This window comes from Falco naumanni, chromosome 1, assembly GCF_017639655.2.
Source record: "Falco naumanni isolate bFalNau1 chromosome 1, bFalNau1.pat, whole genome shotgun sequence".
NCBI lineage: Eukaryota > Metazoa > Chordata > Aves > Falconiformes > Falconidae > Falco > Falco naumanni.
In genome coordinates, this window is record NC_054054.1 from 95,972,254 (window position 1) to 95,998,810 (window position 26,557).

General features: G+C 38.6%; 1 protein-coding gene across 2 annotated transcripts in view; it reads left to right on the forward strand.

The window, feature by feature from the left end:
- IFT81 (intraflagellar transport 81) overlaps nucleotides 1–23,663 on the forward strand; it is a 42,892-nt gene extending 19,229 nt beyond the window's left edge. Inside the window, exons 11-19 of one of the 2 annotated variants that reach the window (XM_040610205.1) lie at nucleotides 1,520–1,666; nucleotides 10,062–10,211; nucleotides 12,136–12,264; nucleotides 13,367–13,456; nucleotides 14,461–14,547; nucleotides 16,137–16,208; nucleotides 16,346–16,431; nucleotides 21,107–21,152; nucleotides 22,111–23,663. In XM_040610205.1, coding sequence (XP_040466139.1) covers nucleotides 1,520–1,666; nucleotides 10,062–10,211; nucleotides 12,136–12,264; nucleotides 13,367–13,456; nucleotides 14,461–14,547; nucleotides 16,137–16,208; nucleotides 16,346–16,431; nucleotides 21,107–21,152; nucleotides 22,111–22,293 — 990 coding nt within the window. In that variant the 3' untranslated portion in view covers nucleotides 22,294–23,663. Of the gene's footprint in view, nucleotides 1–1,519; nucleotides 1,667–2,750; nucleotides 2,894–10,061; nucleotides 10,212–12,135; nucleotides 12,265–13,366; nucleotides 13,457–14,460; nucleotides 14,548–16,136; nucleotides 16,209–16,345; nucleotides 16,432–21,106; nucleotides 21,153–22,110 lie in introns of those variants that run through there. The other variant, XM_040610211.1, reaches the window with a different exon arrangement.
- Nucleotides 23,664–26,557: the final 2,894 nt, after the last annotated feature.

The following is a 26,557-nucleotide window of genomic DNA, read 5'->3' on the forward strand; positions in this document are numbered from 1 at the left end:
TGAGGTTATAAAATAGGCTTTCTATGAAATAGCCTGTCTGGTCTTCTAGTCTTAGTAAAGTCACAAGTTATAAAAAGGATTTATGAACTCTTGAGATTTTCAGAGCTTACGCAGAGATGTGATTTCTTGCCCAGGCAACCTGTACCGCTGCTAATTTTATTGAAGTTTTTCGTGATGATACTTATGGTGACGGTTTGAAAAATAAAAAGGCTTAAGTAAAATGTATCAGTGGGAGGAAAAAAATGGGGATAAAAATGTATACTGCAATTCAATCACATATGCAATATGAAACACACCACTTTGTTTGGTAAGAGGTGCTCTGCTTCCCGAAAGAAAAGCCTGCTACATAATGTGCTGGTACCAAAGACCAACTGGCTTGTGACATAATTATGTTCAGGTCGTGGCTGTGAGTTGAAAGCATATGGTGGTCTTTGTTCTGCTAGGGACTGGCTTCTGTTTTACAAAATAATCATATATATATTGTACCACAATTTGTTACTGCAGATATCTCATGAAGCAAAAGAGCTGAGATACTACCCCAGCAGAACTGTTAGATATATTTTTAGAAAAAAGCTGGTCCTTTTAATCTACTGTAAGAAAGCCAGTGTGTATTTTGCTTCATTTTTTCCTAAGTTTTGCCTTTCATATGAAGGAACCAACCATGCCTCCAAATTAATGCGCATGCAGCTAAATTAATGCATTGTGTTATTTTAAAATGTTTTTAAATAGTATGCTCTGGCAAGGTAAAAATGCCTTCCCGCCCTCTGAACTAATGTATACTTATGTTCCCAAATCTGTTAGCTTCTGGTCAAATGTTAGGTACTAATAAATATCCTGACTTGTATAAAATATTATTTTTTTAAAAATGCTTTATCTTCTGGGACAAACCCCCCCCCCCCCCCCCCCCCCAGATATCTGTAATTTACACTATTTCTGTACTGTATTGCTTTATTCATAATCTTCTAACTATTTGCCAAGATTTAGTGGCTTGGTTCTGCTGTTAGTATAACATATTTCTGTAGGTTGGAGTAGGTTGCAGTTTATAAAAATCTGTATTATGACATTTGTGAAATCTTGGATAACTTTCCAGTTAAGCCACGTTGGTGTATCTTACATATGCACAAAAAGGGACTAAGCAGAAGAAATGGAGCAGCTAAAATGCCTACCTTTTTTCTTCAATGAAAATGAAAAAATGAGGTGAAGAAATGTAAATGTGAAATGTATCAACATGAATCTGGGAAGAAAGTGTGTGCTTGAAATCTTGGCTGTACTGGAAAAGTTGGGAGTCTGCAATCAACTTCATTGAAGTTGTGGTTTAACCCACTGGATCTAATGCACAATCGATGCTTTTTTCTTTGCAGTGAGACATGCTTACATTTCTTAATGAAAATCAGTTTCTGACAGTTAAAATGTGGTTTCAGTGGTGCAATGCCTGAAATTTAATGGATTACATTTCACTAATGATTAAACAAGGCAATTTTTACTTTACTTATCCATATGTATGTTTATGACCGTGCAGGCATCTATAATTTCCCGGAAAAAGGAAGCCAAGGCAGAAGAACTTCAGGCTGCTAAGGAAGAGATGTCCAACACTGAAAGGCAGATGTTACAGAAGACCACTCAGGCCCAGGAGTTAGAGGGATCGGAAGTTCTGAAAGGGGATGAGGTATGCAATAGAATGGGATATAAGGAAGAGGAAATATAAGAGATAGATCAATTTTTGTTAACTCACAATTTCCTTTTAACTGTACGTTGCAATAACTGCTTCTGCAGTTGCTCATTCATTATCCATTTTTATAGTATGTTGTCAAACTACATGGCCTCAGCATTGCAACAGATTGCCCTGTTGGTTTTAATGCACATTTTTTGTTATCAAATTCCAAAATTAACATATTTGAAGGCTGCTTTTTTTTTATGGTGCAGATAGTACAGTGCTGTCCGGTGCTTCCAAATGCATTTCAGTATTTATAATGCAACTCTACTTGAATTGTAGCTATTTTCAAATTATTAATTTCAGTTGTATCTAACAGATTGCAAGGTATATGAGGACTTAATGTTGGGCTGTTGTAATATTCCAGACTCTGAATCAAAATAACATCAGTATTGTCACAGTAGTATGATGGGAAATAACTTACTATAAAAGTCGACAGGACTAATGAAGGGATTAGGAGTTCAAGTGATAAGTCACGGAGATTAATTTTATTATTTGATGTATAATAAAAATCTGCGTTACTGTCCATTCTCTGTATGATATAAGATCATAAAGCCTAATACCAGCAATTATCAGAAATGCAGTTAAGTCCTGTTGTGTTTATTACCCACAAAAGTTTTTACTTAAAAATATTATCCTACACCCTCCTGAAGTTTAGCTGCAAGACAAACTTTGACTCACACAATCCATGCAGCTCCGGCAGAGTTCTATTTGAGGCTGTACTTCTCAAAGCAGCTTTTTCTTCAGAAGTTCGCAAACAATAAGGCTGCTGCAGCTGGGTAGTGGTTTGTCAGCAAAATGAATTGACTTAAGACAATAATTTCTCTTAGTTTGGGAGAAGCCTGCTAAGTGTACTTACAGGCAGAATCACTGAAGCAAAGAGTATTTTAGCTGCATCGTTCTCTGAATTAGTATATCTTTTCATTCCCTCACATATTGTCTTTGTTTGCACTGCCATCATTTATCTGATCATTGTCATTTAACACTCTTTGCTTTCTTTGTCTGTTTCTGTGCTTTTTTTACATACAACTCAATACAGAGAACACCGTCTGCAGAAGGAACTCCCTTCCTGATCCCATAGGACATGCCTGCTCCACGAAAAGCATTTTGCTTTTAAAGGAGTCTTAAAGAGTAAAGCAAGTATTGAAATGTGTATGTACACCTATGCATAAAGGCTTCCTGTGCAATATGGAATCCATGTGGATTTCACTTGCACCTTCTTGCCTTTTTTCTTTTCTGTGAATCAAGATGAAAATTACAGGTGGAAGTAATGGCACAGAGACATTGAAAAATTAAGATGTTGATTTCTTTTACCGTGACACACTGTCCACATTCCATAGGTAGCAATAATAAGACAACCATGCATTAGATTTCTTTCCAGTATAAGATTTTCAACCTCAGTGGGCATGTTGCTAGAGTCTTTGACAACTTTGAAAGTAAAAATAAAAACAGAAAGCAGACAATCTGTGTTTCATGACATGTGATGGGAAAGAAGTGTTTAATTAATAGACAAGTATACATTACCAAGACAGCAACATATGTTTTACATTGTGCAAATGCACTGTAAGGTAAGAAATAATTCATGTTGTGCCCATTCTTGAGGGGAACAACATATTCTGATCCATAGAAATTCAAGGAGGACAGGTTGGGAGGGAAACCTCATAAGGTGGAACCTCGTAAGTGACTTAATGAAAAGTTCAGGTTAATTGATACAAGAAAGAGGCTCAAGACAGAAAAAAGACAAGACCTGTTTTGAACATAAGCTGCATTCCTTTTGTCTAAGTATGTTCTGCTTGTGACTTTTAAAATATTTTCAAGTCTTCATTTTGAGGAATGAAGGATAAATGACTGAGCACATTGGACAAAGCCATCAGCTTAAAATAAAAAGTGTTAGTCTTTCCATAAAAAGCATTTCCTGTTTTGTAAAATCCTTTCTGCACATTGGCCCAAGGAAGATGGCAATATGTGATCTGTGTCCTGTTCTTGTTTATTACTTCATTAGGTATACTGTAGTGGTACTCCTGGGCACCAGTGTAAAACATTAAAAAGAGTGTTTTGTATGGCTAAGAACTAGGAAAAGATTTGAATTCTTGAGGATTTTGGTTCTTTTTCAAAGGTTGCAGTTTTCTCATCTGGAAAACAGAGATAATGGTATTTAATTCTTTTGTAAATGCCTGCTGCCAAAAATGCTGCACAGGACCTTGGTGCTACAGGTTTTGTATCTCCATAAAGTACATTGCAAATGCATATTAGAGAAACAGCCCTGCTTCAGAGCCGAGGTGGTGAGAAGGCAGGGCTGACAGCTGAGACAAGTAAGTTGGCAGGGAAGAGGTGATGAAGCAAAAGTGAAGTGAACAGGTTCTTTCTCATCAGTAAAAATCTCAGTTTATCACTCACCAGACAACCTTTTGCTATACGTTTGGTTCTGATACATTATGCTCTTAGATTTGTATTTTCTGGTTCAGTGCTCTGTTACTCCAGCTTTGAGCCAATACCAAAGGAAATCATGATTTATGTAGTGGTAAGTCGCCCTTGTAACACGTATGTTCAGTGGGGACAGAAAGAGGTTGTACATTCGACCTTCACTGTGCACCCTCTGACAACCAAGAGCTTCCTTATGCTTTCTGGTTGCAGTCGCACACGTTTTACATTTCCTCCATTTTCAGAACGGAAGAAAGAGGAGTTTTTAACACATAGCTTTGCTGTCTTAAGTTTAAAATGGGCTTTTAATCCTGCTATGTTTAACCTATCTAAATGCTACCATTAAATCAACAAACTATTTCTCTCCTATACCCAGGATTTCTCATATTCTCTTTGTCTCGCTTTGCTGTATCCTCTTACATCATGGCACTCACAAGCCTTGGCAATCGAAGAATCCATGCCTTCCTAGCTTGCACTCCCATACCAGTATTTGGGTCTCCAGTTGAGGTCATCTTAACACTTCATTCACCCAAAGGTCAATCCTAGCTTATGTTTTTAGGTGCTAGCGTTCTGCTTTCTTCTGTAATCGTAAAAAGGAATGTTACAGCATTCAACTCGGTTGAAGAGGTTGTGCAACTAGACAGAACTTAGAAGAAACAGCAGGGAATAACCAATTCATGTACATCAAACACAAAAAAATATGCATAAATGGTCTGCTTCAGGGATTATGAAATCTTTTTAAGCACTTCAAACAAAGTACAACGAGCATGGGGCAAAGTTGGCAGGCTCCTAGCTGCAGCTGTCAGATCCTGAAAATTAGGGAATCAAATGTTGACACTTAGAAGGCTAGATGGTTCAATTACAAGTGATCCTAGGTAAAGCTGTGATATTTTTAGCTCTTTACACAATGCATTGTACTTTTCAGAGTTCAGCGTAGGCCCCAAGAACCCAGACTTTCCCAAGGTATCAGAATAGAATGTATCATAGCTGTGCTTAGCTACAGGACTTGAAATGAATATGTTTTTGAGAATGGCACATAGAAAGTCTGACTGGTTTGTTAACAGATATGCGAGTTTTGCATATACATTTACATAAGGAGTTTAATTTTTTTTCATGCAAACGCTCATCCATGCCTACCTGCCCCTGCTAAAACAATATAAAAAATGTTTTAATTTGCAAACAGAGAAATCAGTCAGTCTGGGACCATAGATCTTGTCACTTTTCCTCTAAAACTCAGGTTCATCTGAATCCACCAGAAAGAGTTATCTAGCTCCCAACTAGATGGATGGATTTTTAAGAGAGCAGCTATAAAGGAGCTCACAACTTCAACATTAAATGGTTTAAGCCAGGACCCAGACTCTATTATCCTATCAATGTGCTCTTTAACTTTTCACTACGGTTCTAGGTACGGTTATATTCCTGTCTGTCAGAGGCTCCATGCACATGGAAATAGGAGCATAGCTGGTAGTCGAGCTGTGAGAATAGAAGTGGCAAATTGGTAAGATTCTTACAGAAGCCAGAAGCTTTTTGCTATAAGAAGTTAACCATCATTTAAGCCAAATATATTCAGTGATTCAGACAAATCTGAGCTGAACTGAATGCTCTTTCAGCACCCACTGGCATGAATAAATCATCAACTTTATTGATCTATGCATTTTCAGTGGTAACTGAAAATGAGTTTTCATTATAGATAATATGATTGAACCAAATTATTAGTAATGGCTACTTTAATACTTCTTTCCTGACCAGAAGCAAGCACTCCTAGAAGAGATACCCTGCTTAATGCTAATGAATTTTCCTGATTGATCTGTCCAATGAGCAAGCTGTAGGATGCTTTCATTTTAATAGATTAAGGTGATACTGCTCAGATCTTTTAGAAGTTTGTTCTTCTATGCATGGCTTATGAACTATAGCCAACAGTGGCTGTACTAGCTTAAATTTAGAGCCCCTTAGGAAAAAATACTGAAAATCTGTCATGATGAGGAACTTCTCCTAACTGATTTTTTATACTTTGGACAGTCTGTATCCCATTAATTGGCCTAGTCAGAAAATTAAAACATCTGTTCCTCAGTCCTTAATAAAAATAGAGATAGTCAGCTAATATTTTCTGCAATTATTGTGCTTATGCACATAACCTTATTAACAAAACTTGATTTGGAACCTTGTTTAGATTACGCTTTTGAGAAAGGGTTTGGTTTTTTTTACAGTTAATTATTTTTTGTAGTACTTTTGTGTGAAGAATATTTTGATTACTATAACACAATCAAATTGATACAGTAATCCATAAAATACTATTTTTGAAGATTTGACTCGCAAGTGAGGGATTAATCTGGGATTTGTTCTTTTCTGAAAACAAGCTTATCTATTTTCTCCTTTAATGATAATCTTGGAATAAGAACCTTATGAAACTTCACATGGGGCAAATGTTAGTTTTCAGGAGACAAAACGACAGACTTACAGTGAAGGCGTAAGACTAAGCATTACTGGAGCTGGGCTTTGATCCCAGTTCAGCAGAGCACTGAAGCATGTGGTGAAATGCTTATCTTCTTTCCTGGAGGGGGGTAACCTGCCACACTCTGTATGGTCCTGGAGAAGCCATTTTAATAGCTATGATTCGATTGTCTTCTATTTAGAATTGTCGCCGCTTCACAGAAGCGTGGTAAGAATCTGGTGATAGCAGTCTCTTGGAGGTTGTAGTGAGTGGAGAAGCATAAAGTGCTAGCATTGCTGGATTCTTTCAGTAAAAACGGAACATAACCCAGGAGATCTGCCTCGGGATGCTAGATACTGCATGCTGCAGGACATTGGATGAGAGATCAAAGTCCTGTTTTCATTCACAATATTTCAAAATCTAGATTCCACGCTTGTTATGTTACGGTCACCCATAAAAATATCTAAGTGAAAAAGCATAATCTTTCTTTGCTTTCATTTGGATAGTTTTCGTATCTCAAGGGGCTCTCCCTCGGCTAGCAAACATGGGTCTCCAGGCTTGTTTACTTTAACTGCTAACTCAGTGCCAGCATTTGGTTCTTGTCCAGGCATTTAATCTTTGAAGCTTAAATAACTATTTGTGTTAAGTTGCTTGAGAAAGAAAAGCTTACTAGTGAACGTGGCCTTGGATGGTGCATCGCTGTGGGCACTGACAGATCCATGGGAATTCTGTAGGTTGAGCATGCTGAGTGTCTACGCAGGGAGCAGTTGACCTGGTCTATGGGAAAATGCTGCTGCTCAAAAATGGATTCTTTTTGGGTAGTTAATTTTAAAGTGATGTAGCTAGATAATGTTACTTTTGTGAACTATTCAAATTATTTAAAAGACCTTTTACCGCAGTAAAATAATACAATTTTGTGTAGCATTTTAAAGGCTTGATTTTTTTCAGCTACATATAGATGGGAGTATAAAGCTTCAGAAGTAATGCTTACACAAACAATAGTGCTGGTATTTTACAGGAAGCTTATTTTTAATTTTTGGAAACCTACGGAATTGCTGTCGGCTTTTAGGCTGAAGAAACCTAATTTTGCCGTAAGATGCCTACAAACTGCTGATTTAAGGGGAGTCAGATCTAATAACTCCAGCTCTGAATTTGGCCCTGGAACAAAAGAAGCTTTTAGTCAGTGAGATTTTGGGGGGCTAATCTGGGCTGCTTTTGAGTAGATGAAGTCTTTTGAAAATTCTGCCAAAATATTGATTGATTTTCTACAGCTACTATCATTTTGCTAATGTTGTTTATATCTTGTTCTACTTTGCTGCAATAAAAGCTATGTGAAAGGTTAAGTTTGCTTTTAAAAAGCCAGAGATGGCGATGAAAGATAGACATCCATCTCCTGAAATGAACAGGTTTTGCTTGTCAGTGTGAGCAACTTGTGGTTTGTTTGAGATGAAATTTTTATCATAAAGTCCTAACTTAATCAACTAATAATAGAACATTAGTGGAATTTGTTCTTTAATCAACAAGATCCTTTGACTTCATTGTAAAATACATTATGCTTTCAATACTGAATATGCAAATATACCGCCCACTCAAGCTATTTTCAAGGCCTTAAAAGTAGCTATAGAAGTGAAGAGAATAATCGTTTGCTTTTCGTCCTGGGATAAACTGACAGAAAATCATTCAGATTTGATAGCTGTATGTGGTCACATATTAAGGGAGAGTAATCCTTTACATCATTCTTTATTACATTCCACTGGTCAAATGGAATATCTCAGGAACTCCTTGATCAAGACAGACAGCTGTGCTTCCCTTAAATTCTCATCAGGAGAGATTGTGTTTATACTTTTGCACTTGAATATCACTGAAAACTTGATATTGTCTAAGCAATTGAAAAACCAAGAGCCTTTTGTATTAACTTAGAGGGCATACTTGAATTTGCTATGCAAAAGAAGTAATTCTGCTAATACTATATTAAGCGTGCCAATAATATAACAAAGAGTGTGACAGTAACGGCACTGCCTTCGCTGTGCAGCGCTGTGGCTTAGGTGACCTTGTCTATCCTTGTCCTAGGTAGTACGCGCAATGTAAAATGGTATTCCAAAGCCACACATAGTCCAATCTGCATAGAGCACATTGAGTAATTTGTGGGTTTGTTCTTTCACCAAAAACGTTTATAGCTTTTGGCTTTAAAAATAGTTCTGGAGCATAGCAAGAGAGAAGCAGCTTTGGCCTAGATATTGCACAGGATGGCAGATGAACAGGGTTGATTTCATTTTGGGCGTTTTGCCCAGGACACTTTTTATAGAACATACAGTTACTCTGGGGGTTCTTAGGCTGTGGTCACATTGGGTTTTTGGATTTATTCTTTAGAAGGGAGAGGCATAATTTTGCAAAAAGAAAAAAGAATGTAAATTTCAAAACCAAAGTTCTTTTATGTTTGAGTTCTAAACTTGTGTCAGTGGTATTTTCTCTTGGGGGCTCCCTGTTTTATGCTCACTCTGCACATGCTGAACCCCTCCTCATCAAGGAACATTCTGAAGCCTGTTCTTAGATCATTTGTTACAATACATTTTATTTGCTTTCCATCTCTGGATCTGAATGCATTTTTGAGCTGTGACTGGCATTTGCCTCATAGCTCTCATGTAAAATATAAGAGTAAGAGCTAAGCCTGTTTGGCAGATGGAAAACATTAAGGCAAAGAAAAATACTGCGTTTGTGTCAAGACCTGGTATTCCCTATGTGTTACAAACTGAGCACACACATATTCAGATGTGAATTAGCTAAGGCTGTTGTTGATCTGTAAGAATATGTATTATTTTACTTAGTCTTCAATAAAAATACAAAATCTTTAGTATTTTAGATTTTGAATGAAAGAGATGCTGCATTTCTCTGCTTCTATGCAAGGACTCTGCTTTTGTTTTCCTGTTTTTAAAAACTTAACAACCAGTGATACCAGTTAGGTCTGCAAGAATCAAGGGAGGAGAACATCACCCTGTAACCACGGAGAACTAGCATTTAAGAAAAACAATCATCTTTTCCCATGCCCTCTCCTCCTCCAACTTTTCTGCACTTTCTTATCAAGTCCCTTGGTCTGCAGAGTTCTTTGGGGCGCACTGCTGACGTGGTGCTCTCTTACAAGTGCAAATTACTATTACATTAACTTTTTTATTATCCATGATTCTCACAATGTTGTGCAAAGAGTAATTGCTTTTCCAACTGTCAAACGGTGGCAAGCAGAACGGAGTGATCTCACTATTACAAATGAGTGAGCTGGGACAGAAAGCAATAGAGCAGGTTTTCTTGATCTCACTCAGTGAACAAATGCAGAGCCAAAAATAAAATAGACCCTGGGAATCCTGAATTCCAGTGCTGTGTTCTAAACACTTAATCTTCAATATGCAGTCCAAATAGGATAATTACATTTTATATAGCAACGGCCTGTCATAAGGCCCTTTTTTGCTTTATGTTAAATGATATTTCTATTCCCTCTCTTTCCAGTTTAAACACTATGTTAATAAGCTCCGGAGCAAGAACACACTTTATAAAAAGAAGCGACTGGAAATAGCAGAAATTACAGCTGAGTACGGTGTCCTCCAGAGGACAGAGGAACTTCTAAAACAGCGCCACGAGGCCATTCAGCAGCAGTTGGTAATACAAGCATTTACTGCTCCCACAGTCCATCACCCTGCCTTCCCTGGTAACGGCTATATAGTAAGATGGATATTGTTTTGTTAGATTCTAATGTGTATTGTCCTCAGCTCTCCTGCTGTCATTAGTAAAAGAGTCATTAGGCTATAAAACTTATTTTTGCCTGTTGACTACGCTAAGCTGCTTTTTTATGTTCAGCAACTGCTTCTCACAGGCAGTCACGACTGTTCTGCAATTTTTTGTAGCCTGAGGGGCTTGACCCTGCTTTTTAAAGGCAGTGGTAAATCTTCAGTAACTCCAGTTAGAGAGACTGCAAGGCTGGATTCTTAAATTAGTTGTTGGTATCCACATACATAGTAAGGGCTTTGAAAGTTATCAACAGCAAGTAGGACTCAGGTTACTGCTGCAACATATATAGGAATGGTACTTTAAAAAAAAAAAAAAAAAAAAAAAGCAGGCAGGAAGGAAACATTCTAACCCCAGAATATTTAGAAGAAAATGCGTTTTACAGTCGGCAAAAAATCTAAAACTGGATGAATGCTTTTTCTAAGCCAGAACAGCAGGAGAAGGATTTTGCTATCTGTAACTGTAAGTATTCAGGGAATACACATGCATCCCAAATGCAATACTATTGCTGTAGTATTTTCTTCCATTACTTTTATTCTTATTATCAAAATACTTTGGTTTTATTTATCTTATGTCTGTGGTGTTATATGTACATAATTTCACGTTTTTAAACAGAAAAGTATTTTCCTTATGAAAAGAAAACTGAGAATACATGGGATAGACCTTGGAAAGATACTCGCATAGATGCAGCGAATGGTGTTCTGGTATTTCAGTAGGGCATTCATTGTTTAATTAAAAGTAAAACGAGAAGTGCTACCTGGGTAGAAAGAAGCACCTAAGCAGTAGGATGAGAGCTTTTTCTCATGATTGCTACTCAAGTAGAAGGAAGGTGAATAAACACTTCTGAAGTGTTTATTTACAACAGGATAATGAACATACACTCGTTATCTCACAGAAAAATCACAGCAGAGGCAAAGCACTGGAAGTTTTTCTGTGAGCACACGGTCAACAGTATATTCTCATTCAAGCCTGACCTTTTCTAAAATACCTTCTAATAAAACTGCAGAGCTGTGACTTCATAGAGTCCTTAGCACCAGATAAGTGCACGCTTTTCCCCAGTAGGTCACATACACCTTTTCTAGCCCTGGGCATAATGCACTCTCAAACTACACGCTGCTATTAAAGTCTACAAAATGCTTCCATCGTGGTAGCGGTAGCTATCAGTAGAGACAAATCTTTTCTTAAACATATGGTTGTAAGAGGTTTTTGAGGATAACGGACTCAGAGTTCATAGATAAATGGCACTTTTAAGGTAGGATGTTTTCTTTTTAACAAATTGTGGGTGCACAAATCAACACTTAGCTTTCAGATTTCAGAAAATACCCTCCTTACGTACTTGATGAGCAAGTGTTCCCTAAAGACCATTACATCAACGTACAATTAAATGTAAAGTTTATGTAATGTAATGCTAGGATTTGGTAACATGTGTTAGTATTATTACAATGAATACAATACTTATTTTGTTTTGCTTGACAGTTGTTTAAAAAATAATTATCTGGATCGTACACATTGAACTTCAGAGCCTGACCTAAAGCCCACTTTACTTTGTGGGAACTTTTTGTTAATGTCATTGGGCTTTCAATCACCAAGTAGTGTATTTACAGAAAGTTGTTGTTATCCTGCTGTACAGGTACTAGATAAAAAGTTAGTTTTTCTGGCAGCTATTAAGCACTTTTAAAATAAACTTATTACAGTACTCACCTTTTTTGCTTTCTTACAACGTTTTGGCTCTGTGAAGGAATTTGCCATATTACTTATTAATGGACTCGCATTCAGCATTTATTTTTTGTGTCTGCAGCAAACTATTGAAGACAAGAAAGGTATTTCTGGATATAGTTACACCCAGGAGGAGCTGGAAAGAGTATCTGCAGTGAAGAGTGAAATGGATGAAATGAAAGGCTTGACACTAAATAACATGTCTGAAATGGTGATTTTTGTCTTTAACTATTGTATTTCCTCAACTTGAATACCTGGTTCCTCAGCATATAAAACCAAATTTAATATTTTTGTTTGGGTTTTTAATTTTCTTTTAATCTATGTTTATATATTTAAAAAATTTCAAACTGTTTACATCTGCAAAGGCAATCTTGGAAAGGTTTCCTAAAATGTGCATTTCTTTTAATGTATGAAGAAGAAATTTAGAATTATAAAAAAAATAAATCCTACTTTCCTCCCATTCAGAAGCATTAGGGATATTAAGTCTTGTCATCTTTGGGGTTTTTTACCTTTTTGTGATTTCAGAAGTGGTTTCATAGTTGTTCTTGCACATTATTTGAAAGAGATGAATGGTTTGATCTTTAACAGAATCTTTTTCTAAATATTTGTAAATCACTGGAGTTAAGCATTTGTTAAAAAAATACTTAATATGCCTAAAGAGCTAAATATCTTTCTCTGTAGCCTAATTTTCAGTTGCCCTTAGGTCTGTCACATTTTAATTTAACTTCCCACATAGCCATAGAAGCAAAACAGAACCTGAATTTCTAATTTGAAAATATTATAAAATAGCAAAAAGCAAAATAACATTCTCTGAAATCATTAGGGCACTTTGTTTTAAAAGTGGTATAATATAAAACAGAATGAGTCTCAAGTGGAAAGCTGGATCAAATTTGAATTTTCAGTATAAATATTTTAAAGTGACTTTTAGCTTTTTCAAACTTTATTTAACCTATGCAGGTTTCTTTGTTTTCGTAAGGATTTCTTCCTTTCTCTCAGTGCAGATTTCTTCCTTTCTTACCTCTATGCTACTCCTTCATTTTCCCCTGCTCCTGCCTTCTGGGTTTCTCTGTGGTGTTCACAGTTCAAACAACAGGAGCAGAATTTTTCCCCTTTGTGGCGATGACCCCACTGCAAGATGGGCTCTTTCCCTTCGTTAATTAGTCCTGAACTTACGTTATATATAGTTCAGGCTTCATCCCATGTTTTTTCTCTCCATTATTTTGGTTTACTTCTCTCTCTTTTCACATTCCTAATTATATAAATGTACTGTTAGTGTCACAGTGTTAATGTATATTATTTTGTCCCCCTCTCAGGTAAAAAAACTGAATACTATGGTGGCAGAGAAGAAGGCAAGCCTAGCTCCTGTTATCAAAGAACTGAGACAGTTGCGTCAAAAGTGCCAGGTTAGTAGAAACACTTCTCTCGTTCTATGTAAATAAATTCAGAATCACAAATAAGTCTGAATTTACAGATCTCTGTAGTGCTGTGCAAGGACATAATCAGCTCTGAAGGAAAGCTGGAAATAATGGAATGGGTCAACAGGGATTTGGAACAGGCAACATGTTAAAGAGTGGAATTCGTAAAAGCTGACAGTGCACTTTGTCCTTCATAACAATTAAAAAAATCACTACACCAGGGGAAAATTTGAAAAATCATGGCTCAAAACATAGCAAAGTTGCTTTTCAGATTGGTTTCCAAGCTTTTTCTGCACCTCAGCACTAACTAGTGTGCTCCTTTTTAAATGGATTGCAAATAATATCTCATCCTGAGAGTTGAATACATTGATCAGAGTCCTATATTAGTCTGTAGGAACAAGAGATTTATCCATTTGTTTTCAAAATTTTACAGAGAGCTGAGGGGGAAAAAAAAAAAAAAAAGTCATTCAGGTCCAGGGCTGCTCTAAGTTGGCTCATTGCCACAGAAGTAAACAGAGCTATCCATTTATCTACCAACAAAATTTCCAGTAAACTTACTTTTAATGGTTCTATTAAAAGTGTCAGCAAATGAAATCCAGCTCAGGTGTTTGCTGTGTACAATGAGGAAGCTGGCTTTTCATAGGTAGCAAGTATATTAATCCTTCCTTAATCTCTATAATTATTTTTCCTTTCTTCTTGCAAACGCTGCCTTACTCACCTACCGTGTTAACGCTATGGATGTGGCTATAAAGAGGAAATTTGCACGCTATGTTGCGGTGTATACAGCTGATCCTCCAGTATGCGAGTGGAGGCTAGTGGCTTCCCTGTGTGTAATAATACCCGTGTGCCTGCTAGGTTTATCTAAGTGCCTGTGAGTGTGCCAATAGCTGAGGTTGATGTGTGAGGCTGACAAGAACACAGTCAGCCTGAATGTCACATGTCAGTTGATTGAAGATTTCATTTATGTACCCTTTTGCCCTTATTCACGTAAGGAATTAACTCAAGAATGTGATGAAAAAAAAATCCAATACAACAGTTGTGCAGCGGGGTTAGAGAGCAGTCGCTCTGCGCTGGAACAGGTAAGGCGGCGGCTTGTTCGTGCACATTCATCGATGCTGTGCAACGTGTTATTCACCACGGTACAATATTTTCCCTGCCTCCCCTCGGGATATGGAAAGTACAAATCCACTTCAGGTGGAAATGAGTCGATGGTGACCCACAGCTATGCAAATCACGCCTGAAGCTGCTGTGGACGAGCTACGGTCGCACCCATCTCCTGCTCCGTATAGTAGCGGTGAACTCAGGGGTACATCAGTCTATCCAACAACATCTGGTTTGGATAGCAAGGATCGTGTAAAAGAAAATGCACCTGCTAGAAATTCTGCTGACCTAAATCAATCTGTTAGGAAAGAATTTGACCATAAGGCTTAATTTATCAAGACAAATCTTTCTATGCGTTTAGCAGATCCATTAAATTAAGAAGCAGTCCAATGGATAATTAATGCACTGAAATTAATGGCAAGGACACTTCATTAAATGTCACTGTCTTGTATTCTTGCATACAAGTTTTTTTAAAAAATACAGCCATATAGGTATAGTTAAGAGCTTGTGTGTACGTAGTTTATGCGTTACATGAAGTATAGCGCTTTTAGGAGGGGAGGTACTTCAACCAGCACAATTCTTTAAGGTGGGGACAGTATTAATATGTTTACATGAATCTGCGTTATCTCACTAGATCGCCTTCTGTGAATTTTGTCTGGACTTGATTTTTTTTCAAGGCCTGCCCATGTAAGGAATCTATTTCAAGATAAAAAAGGCGTACATTTAAAGCATAGGTGAATCTATAGATAATTCTTTTCCTACACTAAAAGTACCTTCATATGGCTTAATCCAGGCAAAATAAAAGAATCCGTAGGTGAACCTATTGTAAAGTAGACCCCCCGTAAGAACCGTTTTACAGCTAGCCATCAGGGCTGCTTTTCTTGGCAGACGAATCTTAGTCATTTTCTAACACATGACAATCACATCCACTGATTAAGCTGGACATGAGCGTTGGCAAACTCTTGCAGCTGAACAGCAGAATTCAGTTTTCCATCTGATGGTCTGAAAATCACATAGTGACAGCGCTGTGGAGCTGACAACTGCTCCGTGAGCCAGAATACATGAATACCATTTGGATTATTGGGTTTTTTTGGTATGGATCATTTAGAGATGGGACTAATTCACTATCTCCATACTCCTCAATAGAATTATTGATTGCTAATTAACATACTATTAACATGTCTGTAGCTCCTGACATTTTTGCTAGATGTGTGCCAGGAAATGCTTATTCACAACTGTATTTAGCACTTAAGACGTGCTTAGGAACAAGAGTCTTGGCAGCACTTGGGAAGTGTCCGTTAGAAGTCAGTCATATTAATAAGCACCTATTAACAGTCATTTAGCATCTCTAACTGTGACTGAAACTGCAAATCCAAAAATAAATCAGTTGTCTTTCTCTTTAAAAGACAGTTCTGTAAAGCCCAAATTACGTAAACGTTTGAGAAATCACCAATTTAATATTATACCTGTTTCTATCAGGGACTCTCGTGGTTTATATAGCAACACAGGGCATCTCCTGTGGACTCGCAGTTACGATGTTCTTTGAAATCTTATCCTTGTACTACAGGAAGTGAAAGGACTTCTTGAGGAGCGTGCTCAGGAGGAGAGCAACTACCGCTACATTAACTGCATGAAAAGGGTAAGATCACAAGAGGGACCAGGTTGTTCACTGTGAAATGGAATAGCCATTATAATATATTTATTTTTAATTTATTTATTAATTATTCATAATTTATTTATTTAAAATTATTTTTTAAATTTGAAAATTTTTCATAGACTCTAGAAATACAGCTGCAGCGTGCTAAAGAAGAAATGAAGGCGTATGTCTCCCCAGACCCACAGGAGAGACGAAAGGCAATTCGGTAAGTGTATGAATGCATTTCCTTTGTGTTAACTTGAAGGATATTCATAAACTAGGGTTGAAGTCAGGAATTTTCTCACTGGCATTTGAACTGGAGGAGTTCACCTGATAAATTTAGAAACGCTATAATAATCTAAAAATAAGCATCTCGAATTCCAGTATATACTGCTGTAAACCTACGAGTTCTCTCAGACATACCAAAAGATTTTCCCTTCCTGCTGGAGATTATAGGCCCCACAGAGCGGTTTTAACTTGCAGCCCCTGTTGGCCCAAGCTCGGAGAGGCCGTGCCTCAGCTGGGTCCTGCAGGCAGCGGGGCTCGACCAGACACAATGCCTCTGCCAGGTTTCCCCGAGACACCGGCGAGCGGGAGTAGACCTACTACCTCTTGGAAAGCAACCACATGCCACCTTTAGATTCAGGCCATTTCTGGCAATTCTGCTCCTCTTTTTCAAGTATCATAGTGATTGCCATCACTGGTACAGGAATGGCGGGCTGCAGCTACTCACCATAAATGGATTTTGGTTTGCTCCTATTTGTAGTTCTTACCAGAAGTAGAACGAATACTGTTCTGTACCATCACCCTAACTTTCATCTTTACACTCAGTTTAATTTACTCCATATAAAGACAGTTGCTTCATGCTGTGAGTTTTTTCAGGACCTCTTGTCTTTGCCTGGTAGGGAGAGATATGAACTGAGCTGATGATTTTTTTGGGTGTAGTTTTCTATTTTAAATTACACAGTCCTGCCAAAGATTGAATTTTTTTCTGAGAATGATGTATTGGGTTAATTATCTGTGCTAAGAAGTCTAAATGTTACCATGTCATAGAGATTTTTTTACACTTTACTGCACAATAAATATTTTTGGAGAAGTATCCCGTTTAAAATTTTGTAAATCTTCAATCTTTTAATACAGTATAAAAGTTGAAACAAAATTCAGGCAATAAAGTCAACCAGCTGGTTCAGCCCCATCAAAATTAAACGTCAGGAAAATCCAAATCAAAACATTTAAAGCTATTACGGTACAAGTGTCAAAATACCTGGGGTTTATTCTTTATAATTAATTTTTCAAAATTTCAGAGTTCTGCATGAAGTAGAAATCCTGTTTTCCAGCTAGCTTTATTTTTTGGGAAAAAAATATCTTAGATCTTAGCTGTCAACAAAATAAACAAGCTTAAGTTGTTGTCACTAGTTTTACAAAGTGGTCTTTGGCTTTTGCACCACAGTGTTTCTCAGTCATGAAAATATTTATCAGAACAGTAGTTCTAAAATTCACGTTTTCCTGGTTTGATCAAGGGTCTTTTTGTTCTATTTTTTTTAACAAATGGAAAGAGTGAAAAACACTGATGTTTTGAAGGAGGATTGAGTCTCCTTAAAGGTGTAGTCATTCCTGTGCCAAGGAATCTCCACAGCTTAGGCTTTAAAAAGCCACAGCAATGTAATTCCTTGATGGGAGGCCTCTTCTTAGATGTCTGCATTTGTATTTCAGCGATGGGACAGATTGTCACTTGAGATCTGTGTGACCTGTCATGTCAGAGCTGTGCTTCATGTACAGTCTTCTGTACAGTGTGCCAAAATGCATCACAAATTTGTCCCATTCACAAAACAATTTAAAAGCGTGACTGAGTGGCAAAGCAAAGATAAAACTGCTAAATTAGATAATTAACAATCATACTATCTTCCATTTGAAAGGTTCAGACTATCCGGCATGCTGACATCACAACAGGACAGGAGAACCAGTAGTCTGTCACTTCTCAAAGTGATGGAAGAATAAATTAATTTCCCAAGATATCTGTGCTCCTAGGACCTTTTACCTTTCAGAGTAATTTCTGGACCTTTCTGTTGCAGTGGAGGCAATGAGGGAAGCACCATTAATCGGTAGGATTGATAATCAGTCAAATGTCATTCAGTATGACCAGAGGCAATTTCTTACTCATTGTGGAGAGAAAAATGGCAGTAATGGGCCATTAAGATTTTATGGGCTCTGGAACTGGGGCCAGTGGCAGGGATAGCCATGTGTCAAACTGAGTGAGAAAACTCCAGGGATTCCCTCAGGAGGCACTGAGAGATGAGGTTGTCTTCCTCCATCAGATCTTTCACAAGCTAGAAGTTGTCCTGATGCACCTTGCACTGGTACCAGCGAAGCTGCGTCTCCGGCTCGTCTAGAAGGTGAGCCAGAGATCACTAGGAAACAAAGTGCTTGATTAATAGTTATCACAGAGACCTTCTGCAAGGATCTGAGGCATGAAAATGTTTAAACACTATGTAGTAAACAATGTGGGAAAAACAAGAGTAAGAAAAGAATCGAAACTACTAATGGCAGGGTGGGAGAAGAAAAGGACAAGGAGATAGAAGTGAGTGGAGGCTAGAAAGCGTCCTATTCCATCTCACAAAATAATGGAAGGCTGTGGGAGATAAAATATTTCTCTAATGAAAGATGAGGAAACAGCAAACTGAAGCAGAAGGGTGAAAAGAGAAGTGGCTGTGAGAAAAATCTTAGTGATGACGTGAATATTCATTAGTACGAAAAGCAGCACAGCTCAGCCAAGCAGCTGCGAGGAAACGCAGGTTGGGCAGCCGGCGCAGTACTGGTACGGCCTCACAGGGAAGGGGAGGGTCGGAGTTTACTCACAGATGCTAAGCAAAAAGTGCTCCTACTGAAATACTTGTGACACGAACACCCACAGTGTCAGTATTCACCCTGACAAGCCGTCAAAGCCAAATGCTGGAATTAAGCGTGAGCCCAGCTATGTAATTCCAGGTATGGGGAGGGGAATGTGAACGGAGCGTTACCGCTCTCCCTGCTGTCCCCGTTTCACTCGCTAATGGGCACAGAAGCTCAGGAAATTATCCTCTCGCAGGGACTATACACACGTTTGACCTTCTGTAAGAGGTCACAGACCCATCACATTTAAATGAATTACAACAAAGTTCAATACAGAGATCTTTGTAAAATGAGGTGATTTTTTTTTTTCTAGACATCCTTTTAGAATGTGAATGTATTTCTCTGCAGGCGCTGGAATGTAAACGGAGTAAAAATGAACCGTAAATAGAACAGTACTTTCCTGACAACATATTGAACAAAAAATGTCTTAGTTCTGACCCTCTTTATTGAATATAAACTCTCTGTTACATGGAGTCACTTCTTGGGAATGTGAAAAGATAATTTTCTTCTCTAAAAATAGAAAGTTGCGGGGTTTTTAATGGAAGTTATTAAGTTGCATTCTTTCCAGTCATCATTATAAATAGTAAAGAAAAACTTACTAGGAAAGACATCTAATCTTCTGATGATTACTTTGAAAACTCTACTTTAAAAAAATATATGTTCTTGAGGCCAAATGTGTGTGTGAACATCTGCTGTGTGCCAGTGGAAACAAGAAGATTAAGTGTGGCTTTCCATCCCTTTGATTCGGTGAGGACTGCGAGGGATCAGCTGTGCAGCACAGTGCTTGGAGCAGCCTCAAGACGGCTCTGATTTGTTCTGGCTAGAATTGCCCAAGAGCGAGGGATCATAAAATAATGCGGCTTCATTCCTGGCACGTTCGTTCTGCAGGGAGCATGGCGGGCAGCACCAGCTGGCCAGGGGCCCAAGTGTTCCAGTCGAAAGCCCGGAGTACTGAGTAGAAATGGGAGGAATATAAGAAACACAACGCCTTGGTTCTGCGTGGCTGCTCGCCACACTCCAACACACCTTCACACTCCTGTAGCTCTCATGAAGGCTGATATTTCTTTTTGGAAATTAGAATTTCTCTATGTGAAGGTCTTCTGCCCTGGGCCATTTGGAAAGGTCTTTAGATGAGCTGGGTTATTTTGAATTCCGCAAGCAAACTCCCAACCTCTAAACACACCTGTCACACGAAATATAATCATTGATTATTTTTTTCCCAAGTGAATAAGTATAGAGTTTGGGTTTTTACTGTCACATTTAAAAAAAAATATTAAAATAAGTACATAGTAATGGATCTGAATCATGCCGTTATGGTTTGCATATTATATTGTCAGGTTTCATGTAGCAAGTTTGCATATGTCAGAAGGCAATCCAGCCACTTGTTACAGTCAAAGGTGTACAGCCAAGATTTTAAATAATGAATGTCAACAGTTATGCTTCTAAGCCTATATTTAGGCACCTAAATGTGACGTCTGTTTTCTGAAAGTGTGGAATGCACAGAGGTTCCATCGCACCCATTGGATCTGCCAAACCTGGGGTGAAATACTATTCCCCTTCATCCCTTTATTTTTGCACTCATTCTAACACTGCGTTCAGAGCAATTAAGGGCTGTGGATTTGTAAACTCTGACACTTGTACAAATAAGGCCACTGGCTAACCTCAGAATATTGGCAGGATAAATGTATTAATAAAGAGGGATCCAGTATATCTTATCTAGATGATCTTGCTGTTGTCTTCAAGCTGGAAGGAGTGGTAATCATGCCTGCTTCAAAAATGTAAGAGATCTTATCCAGTATCACTTTTCCCAACTGCACAACTGAATCGGGGAGATCTGATCCTTGATGTCAAGGGATATGCTGTCCAATGTCAGAAAGGTTTCTTCATGCTTTTTCTTCTGTCTCACTTATGAACCTCCCAATACTTTCGTAATTTCCAATGCTTGCATCATTCTGTCCAATTACACTGAACTAAAAAAAAATCACAATAAAATTATTTTATGTTTCCTTTAGAGAACAGTATACACGAATTATTCTTGAACAAGAAAACCTTGGGAAGGTAAGAATATTTTCTACCTTGTAAAAACGTTGTACAGTTCATTTTTTGGGGGGGCTTATTACTAAAGGCTGTGGTCAGTCTTTTATAAAAAGCATATTGCAGCCTACAAAGAAAATTCCATTACTGCTGGCATTGGTAATTAATACCCTGCAGAGAGATCAGGCTTGCGCTTCAGGCTTGCTTTCCTGCAGAGTGTAGCATGAGCCGCTTGTAAAAGATAGTCAAACAGCTTAACATGACAGCACATTCCCTGAAAACCATTTGGATAAGAAACTGAAACATGGGCATAACAAACTGTGCCAGCTCAAATTTTATGTTGTATATAAAGCAACCTGTTGAAGACAATAAATTTCGAGCCTGTCAGCCTTATTGCTGTTACTAAAGGCCAGGGGATCATCGGCGCAGCAGTGTTAAAAGCAGTTGTCCATCTTTAATCTCGTATGAAGCTCAGCTCAGCACGGACAAGGTTAGGCTTACCAATTCACACTGAACGTCTTACTTTTATTAGTTTGCTTCTTTATGCATCAGTCTGTGAGCAATTTTTTTACAGTTTTGGGCTGCCAGTGTTAATAATTAGTAGCAAGTTTAATTGTAAAACATTGATTTCACGTTTATAATTTCATGATATGAATCTGTTGTGCGTTGCAACTTGATACTGCAAGAGCTCTATATGGAAGTGATCTCAGATTTTTAGCATAACTTCGCAAATAGGTAAAACTATTATTTAGACTTAAATAATATATCAGAGTTTCAAAACACTGATATAGTTGTCAATCTATACAAAGATCCAAGTCACAGGTGTTAATGCATTTATCACTCGCAGGGAGCGTTATCAACTTGAACAAAACAACATTTCAGTAGCATATAAAAATCTTTGGCATTCCAAGCTGCCTATGTAAACAATTTTTGTGGCGTAGAACTGTTCCAGAAATCGAATATTTTTTTTTATTTGTTACAGAAATTGCGAGAGAAGCAGAAAGTTGTACGGGAAAGTCACGGGCCAAATATGAAGCAAATTAAAATGTGGCAGGATTTTGAGCAGTTAATGGAATGTAAGAAAGAATGTTTTCTGAAACAACAAAATCAAACAGCCATTGGTCAAGTCATTCAGGAAGGAGGTAAAGACAGGCTTGTGTTATGAATTCTCCCTTCTTGATATCAACATAAAGTAGGAAGACAGTGTGTTGGTTTCTTAACGGTAAACTCTGAGTAAATACTGTTGCTTTCATAATTTCTACCATTTGTTGTACATTGTTTGGTTTTGGTGGATAAACAAAGAGAGCAACTAACCACTCTCTGAAGCTTTTCCTCCATTGTTTAAGTGACAACATAACGTGGATAGGAAGATCTGTTATGAGAGCTGCACTATGGTGAACCTCACCATAAACCTTTGCTTTATGAGGCTGGGAATGGCATGCATCTGCAGAGAGATCAAAGGAGAAGAAATCCTTCTTCCAGGGTCACGGAAAACTTACGTAATTGCTCTGCTCCTTACTCTCTATCGCTAAGGTAACGTTTTTGCAGGGCCTGGGACTTGATATTGTGTAATTGTGGACCTCCTGGTTTGGCCCTCTCCTTCCCTATTGTTTTTAGTCATCTAGTGTGACTGGCAAGAATGGAGCCGTTCTCGCTCCGAGCTGCACAGACCTTCCCTGCACACTCCTAGTCATACTTTCCTTGCACGGTTGAATTAAACTGATTGTGCTTCCAGGAGACAGACCATTGCTACAGCGTCAGGAGTAGGTTCTGAGAACAATTACTTGGATTCTGAGCTTTTTCCGTTATCTTTTGTTGTTGTTTTTAACAAACATATTTTTCTTGCACATATACCTTCTATTTTTTCCGAATTGCCCATGTGAAAATGTAAACGATGGTCGACTAAAAGCTTTTTCCACTGAGGACATTTTGTGCTGTTTTGTCTGTGCAGTGTGGTTCCTAAGTGATTACAAATTGTATTGCCCGAAGAGGGTCGTTCCAGGGATGGAGGTTTATCCATGGTTGTAAATATGGCACAGGGGTTCTTGCTTAATTAGGGTATGCAAAACAGGTAGATAGGCAAGGCTGCCCTGCGCTCTGGCCTTGACCTGTGAGCCACAGGCAACCATTACAGCTGTTAAAATTGCATCCTGAGATCCACAGCTGACCCAGGGTAAGAGGGATGGAGTGAGGCTTGAAACTGTCCCTCACGCTTCATCATTTCGTGTGAGCGCCTCTTAGCCACAAAGATCAGAGCAGAGAGATAAGTCTGTGGCACCAGAACTCTTGCTATTCTGCTGTAGGCTCTTGGCTTATTGAATTTCTAGATAGGTGGGTTTGCGGGTTTTTTTAGTTTTTCCTGCCTGAAGTGGAATGTTTTTTCAGGATATAAAAAATAATTTTGCTTTCTATGACACCTAACTATGAGATCTGCTATTTTCTATATTGAGAGCGACTCTGGTAATTATATAGCTCCTAGTTTGCCTTTGCATTGAATATATTTGTTAACAGAACTAAAATAAAATCTGACAACTACATTTTGACTGTATGGTATTCTTTTCTTTTTTAACATTTCTTAGGTGAAAGGAGGTAAATTGTTAGTGACAAGTAGCTTGCGGGGCCGTTCAAAACTGGTTTTCCTGTGGGTCATTTAATGAAATTTATGTCAGATGCCCCCAAAGGGTTCAAAGCTGCAATGGATGTGTAAGGAGTAGGTCTCGGATCCATAGATTCCCAGGACATCCTCATGTAAGCCCTCCCACGCTGCGGTGTAGCTGAAGATAGTCTTTCTCAACAGCCGCGCACTAATCTTTCCCAGGACAAGGAGAAGCCGTGTGTTTTCCCCGCTGCACACTTCAGTGCGTGTGGAAGGCAGGCTGGTGGGTAGGGCACAGGCACAGGTAGGGCTGGCCGGGGTGGGAACAATGCGCAGCATCACCACCACCCACCGCTTCCGTCAGCGGATTACACGCAGGAGAATGGGCTTTAGTAGGGTCCTGTCGGTCTGGAAGGGGGAAGCTCAGGAAAAGGACAGATGCAGACTATATAGTGTGGGCACAGCCGTTGCCAGAGGCACCTATACATTTTCTCCCTGCTGGCCCTGTACCATTATCACCGTGCTTCACCTGCATTGCGCTGCGGGGTCTGTCGAGCTGAAGTTACGGTAGGCACACACCTGGCCTTCCCAGGGAAGGGTTTGCTGAATAGTAAAGTAACACAGACAACTAGATATGGGACATGCTGAAAACATGGGATCATCAGCAAGAACGAGCATTTAGATTACTTAGGAATCAACCTGTGGTTCAGAGTCCCTAGGCAAGGCAGGGAGAAAGAGGATTTTGTATACTACACTTTTAACAAACCCCTAGAAACCCTATTTAACTAGACCATTTACGCAAAAAATGTATTACGTGGATTAGCCTGTTGCCCAGGAAAAAATGCTTCTGAAATTCATAGCGATGGAGTAGAGTAAGATTGAGTATAATCATTTTCTGTTTTTCTGTTCAGAGTTACCCTAAAAATAGTTCATCTTTCTTCCTTGTAAAAACAGTTTATTGCTACTTACTCAAAGATGACGTGATTGTTGTTCTGATCTGATTAGTGTTCTGTCATTTGTACTGCACCAGGAAAGGGCACACAGATTATACGCTACAGCAGCAACAAAATGACTTTCTGAGATGAAGCAGAAAATCATAATAACTGTTATGAAAAGAAAATTGGAAAAACTCAAACGCTATTTTTAGCTTTTTATATAAGTGGACATTTAACAAATGCAACTTTAATGGATTCTGTTCCCTGGCTTTTCCCTAGTTCATGATTTGATGGGAGCGTTCAAAAATCTTTGAATTTCATGGTTCTATCTTTACTTCCTAACTTGCAACAAAAAGGTTACTTCTCATTTTTTTACTTCATTATTATTAATAGCCTAGCCGGTTAACTCATAAGATTAAACATACCATATGGAAAAATATCTGTCTCTCCCTTGAGAAGGTCCAAATAAATCAAAACTGTGCATAGCTAAATGTGGGGCTCCAGCACTTACCAAATTTCTCGCAGCTGGAACACTGATCTGATCAGTCACTCGTGAGCAGCAGCTGACTTGGTTTCAAAGGCTTCTCCTTAGCATCGCCCAGAACCGGAGGAGGAATTATTCCAGCTATAAACTACTGTAGTGTTCTGCAGCTTCGCGTTATTTAGTCATGTTGACTTCAGCTGCCCTTAGAGCTACAGGCAAGTTCCACATGGACCTAAGAGATGACATAGTTACACACATCAGAAATAGGCATGAGAAACCCCGTGTTGCGAGACTGGCTGTTTTACCATCTGGATATCAGGTTATATTGTTTATATTAGTGGTACCATTTTACTTCCATTGGAACTAAAATAAAATAAATGTTCTTAGACTTCCCTAAGTAACCCAAATCCAGGATTACTTTTTTGTATATCTGCACTCACATGGATGTTACTACAGATGAAGTAATATGCGTGTAAAATCATAAAAGTTAGGCTCTGCTATTATGTTGGAATATACTGATTTCCAGAGCTTTCTTGGTAAGACTTTCCTACAGCGTAATGCTGCTCACTGTTATAAAACACAACACAGCAGAAGGATTTAGCAACAGTTGAGTGCCTAGAAAATGTCCTCATAATGAGGATGTTCCGATTAATAAGCGTGGCTAGTATAGTAGCCAGTAAGGAATATGAAATCTATTCTCCTAGTCACTTGCTGGTTCAGGAACTGGAATTTAAATACAGAGCTGCCTCTCCTTGGTCACTGTTTCATGCCTGGCCCAGATGAACAGCGACTGAACGCTCACTGCTGACTACCTGGTGGCTGTCCTCCACAAGTGATCTACGCAGAGCCATTTGGCAGTGTCAGCCCAATTCCTAAATCACCGCTCCAGCAGTGTTTGGCGAGCCTGGAGCCGGCTGCCCCACGAAGGCAGACAGATGTATGGCTGAAAGACCATGGAGACTGAAGTGCTGTCACCCAAAAGGTGTCCCCCTGGGAGAAAGGTCATGACACATTGACACAGTGGAGTGCGGGAAGCCGTTACTCCATCATCTGGTCTGTGGATGAGGAGAGCGCTGATGCTGGCAGATCTGGTTTCTCATTTGTTGGCCCTGTATTTGCTCAGACTGAAGTGAAAAAAATCAAGACCTCAGTCTGAATGTGTGCCCTGTGTTATCATTTGTAGCAGTAGGTTTCCTGCTGAAGAAACACTATTAACTCCTCCGCTGCCTTTCTGGATTGCAGTTTGCAACAGCAACAGAACCGAAATTTTCATGGATCTGCCAGCGTTACAGTGAGGAAATATTACACAAATCAACAATTTTATCACAAGGTACCACCTGTCTGGGAAACACTCAGTTGGATAGTTGTTTTTTAACAAACAGAATTTGACCTTTTTCCAGCTTGTTTAAAGAGT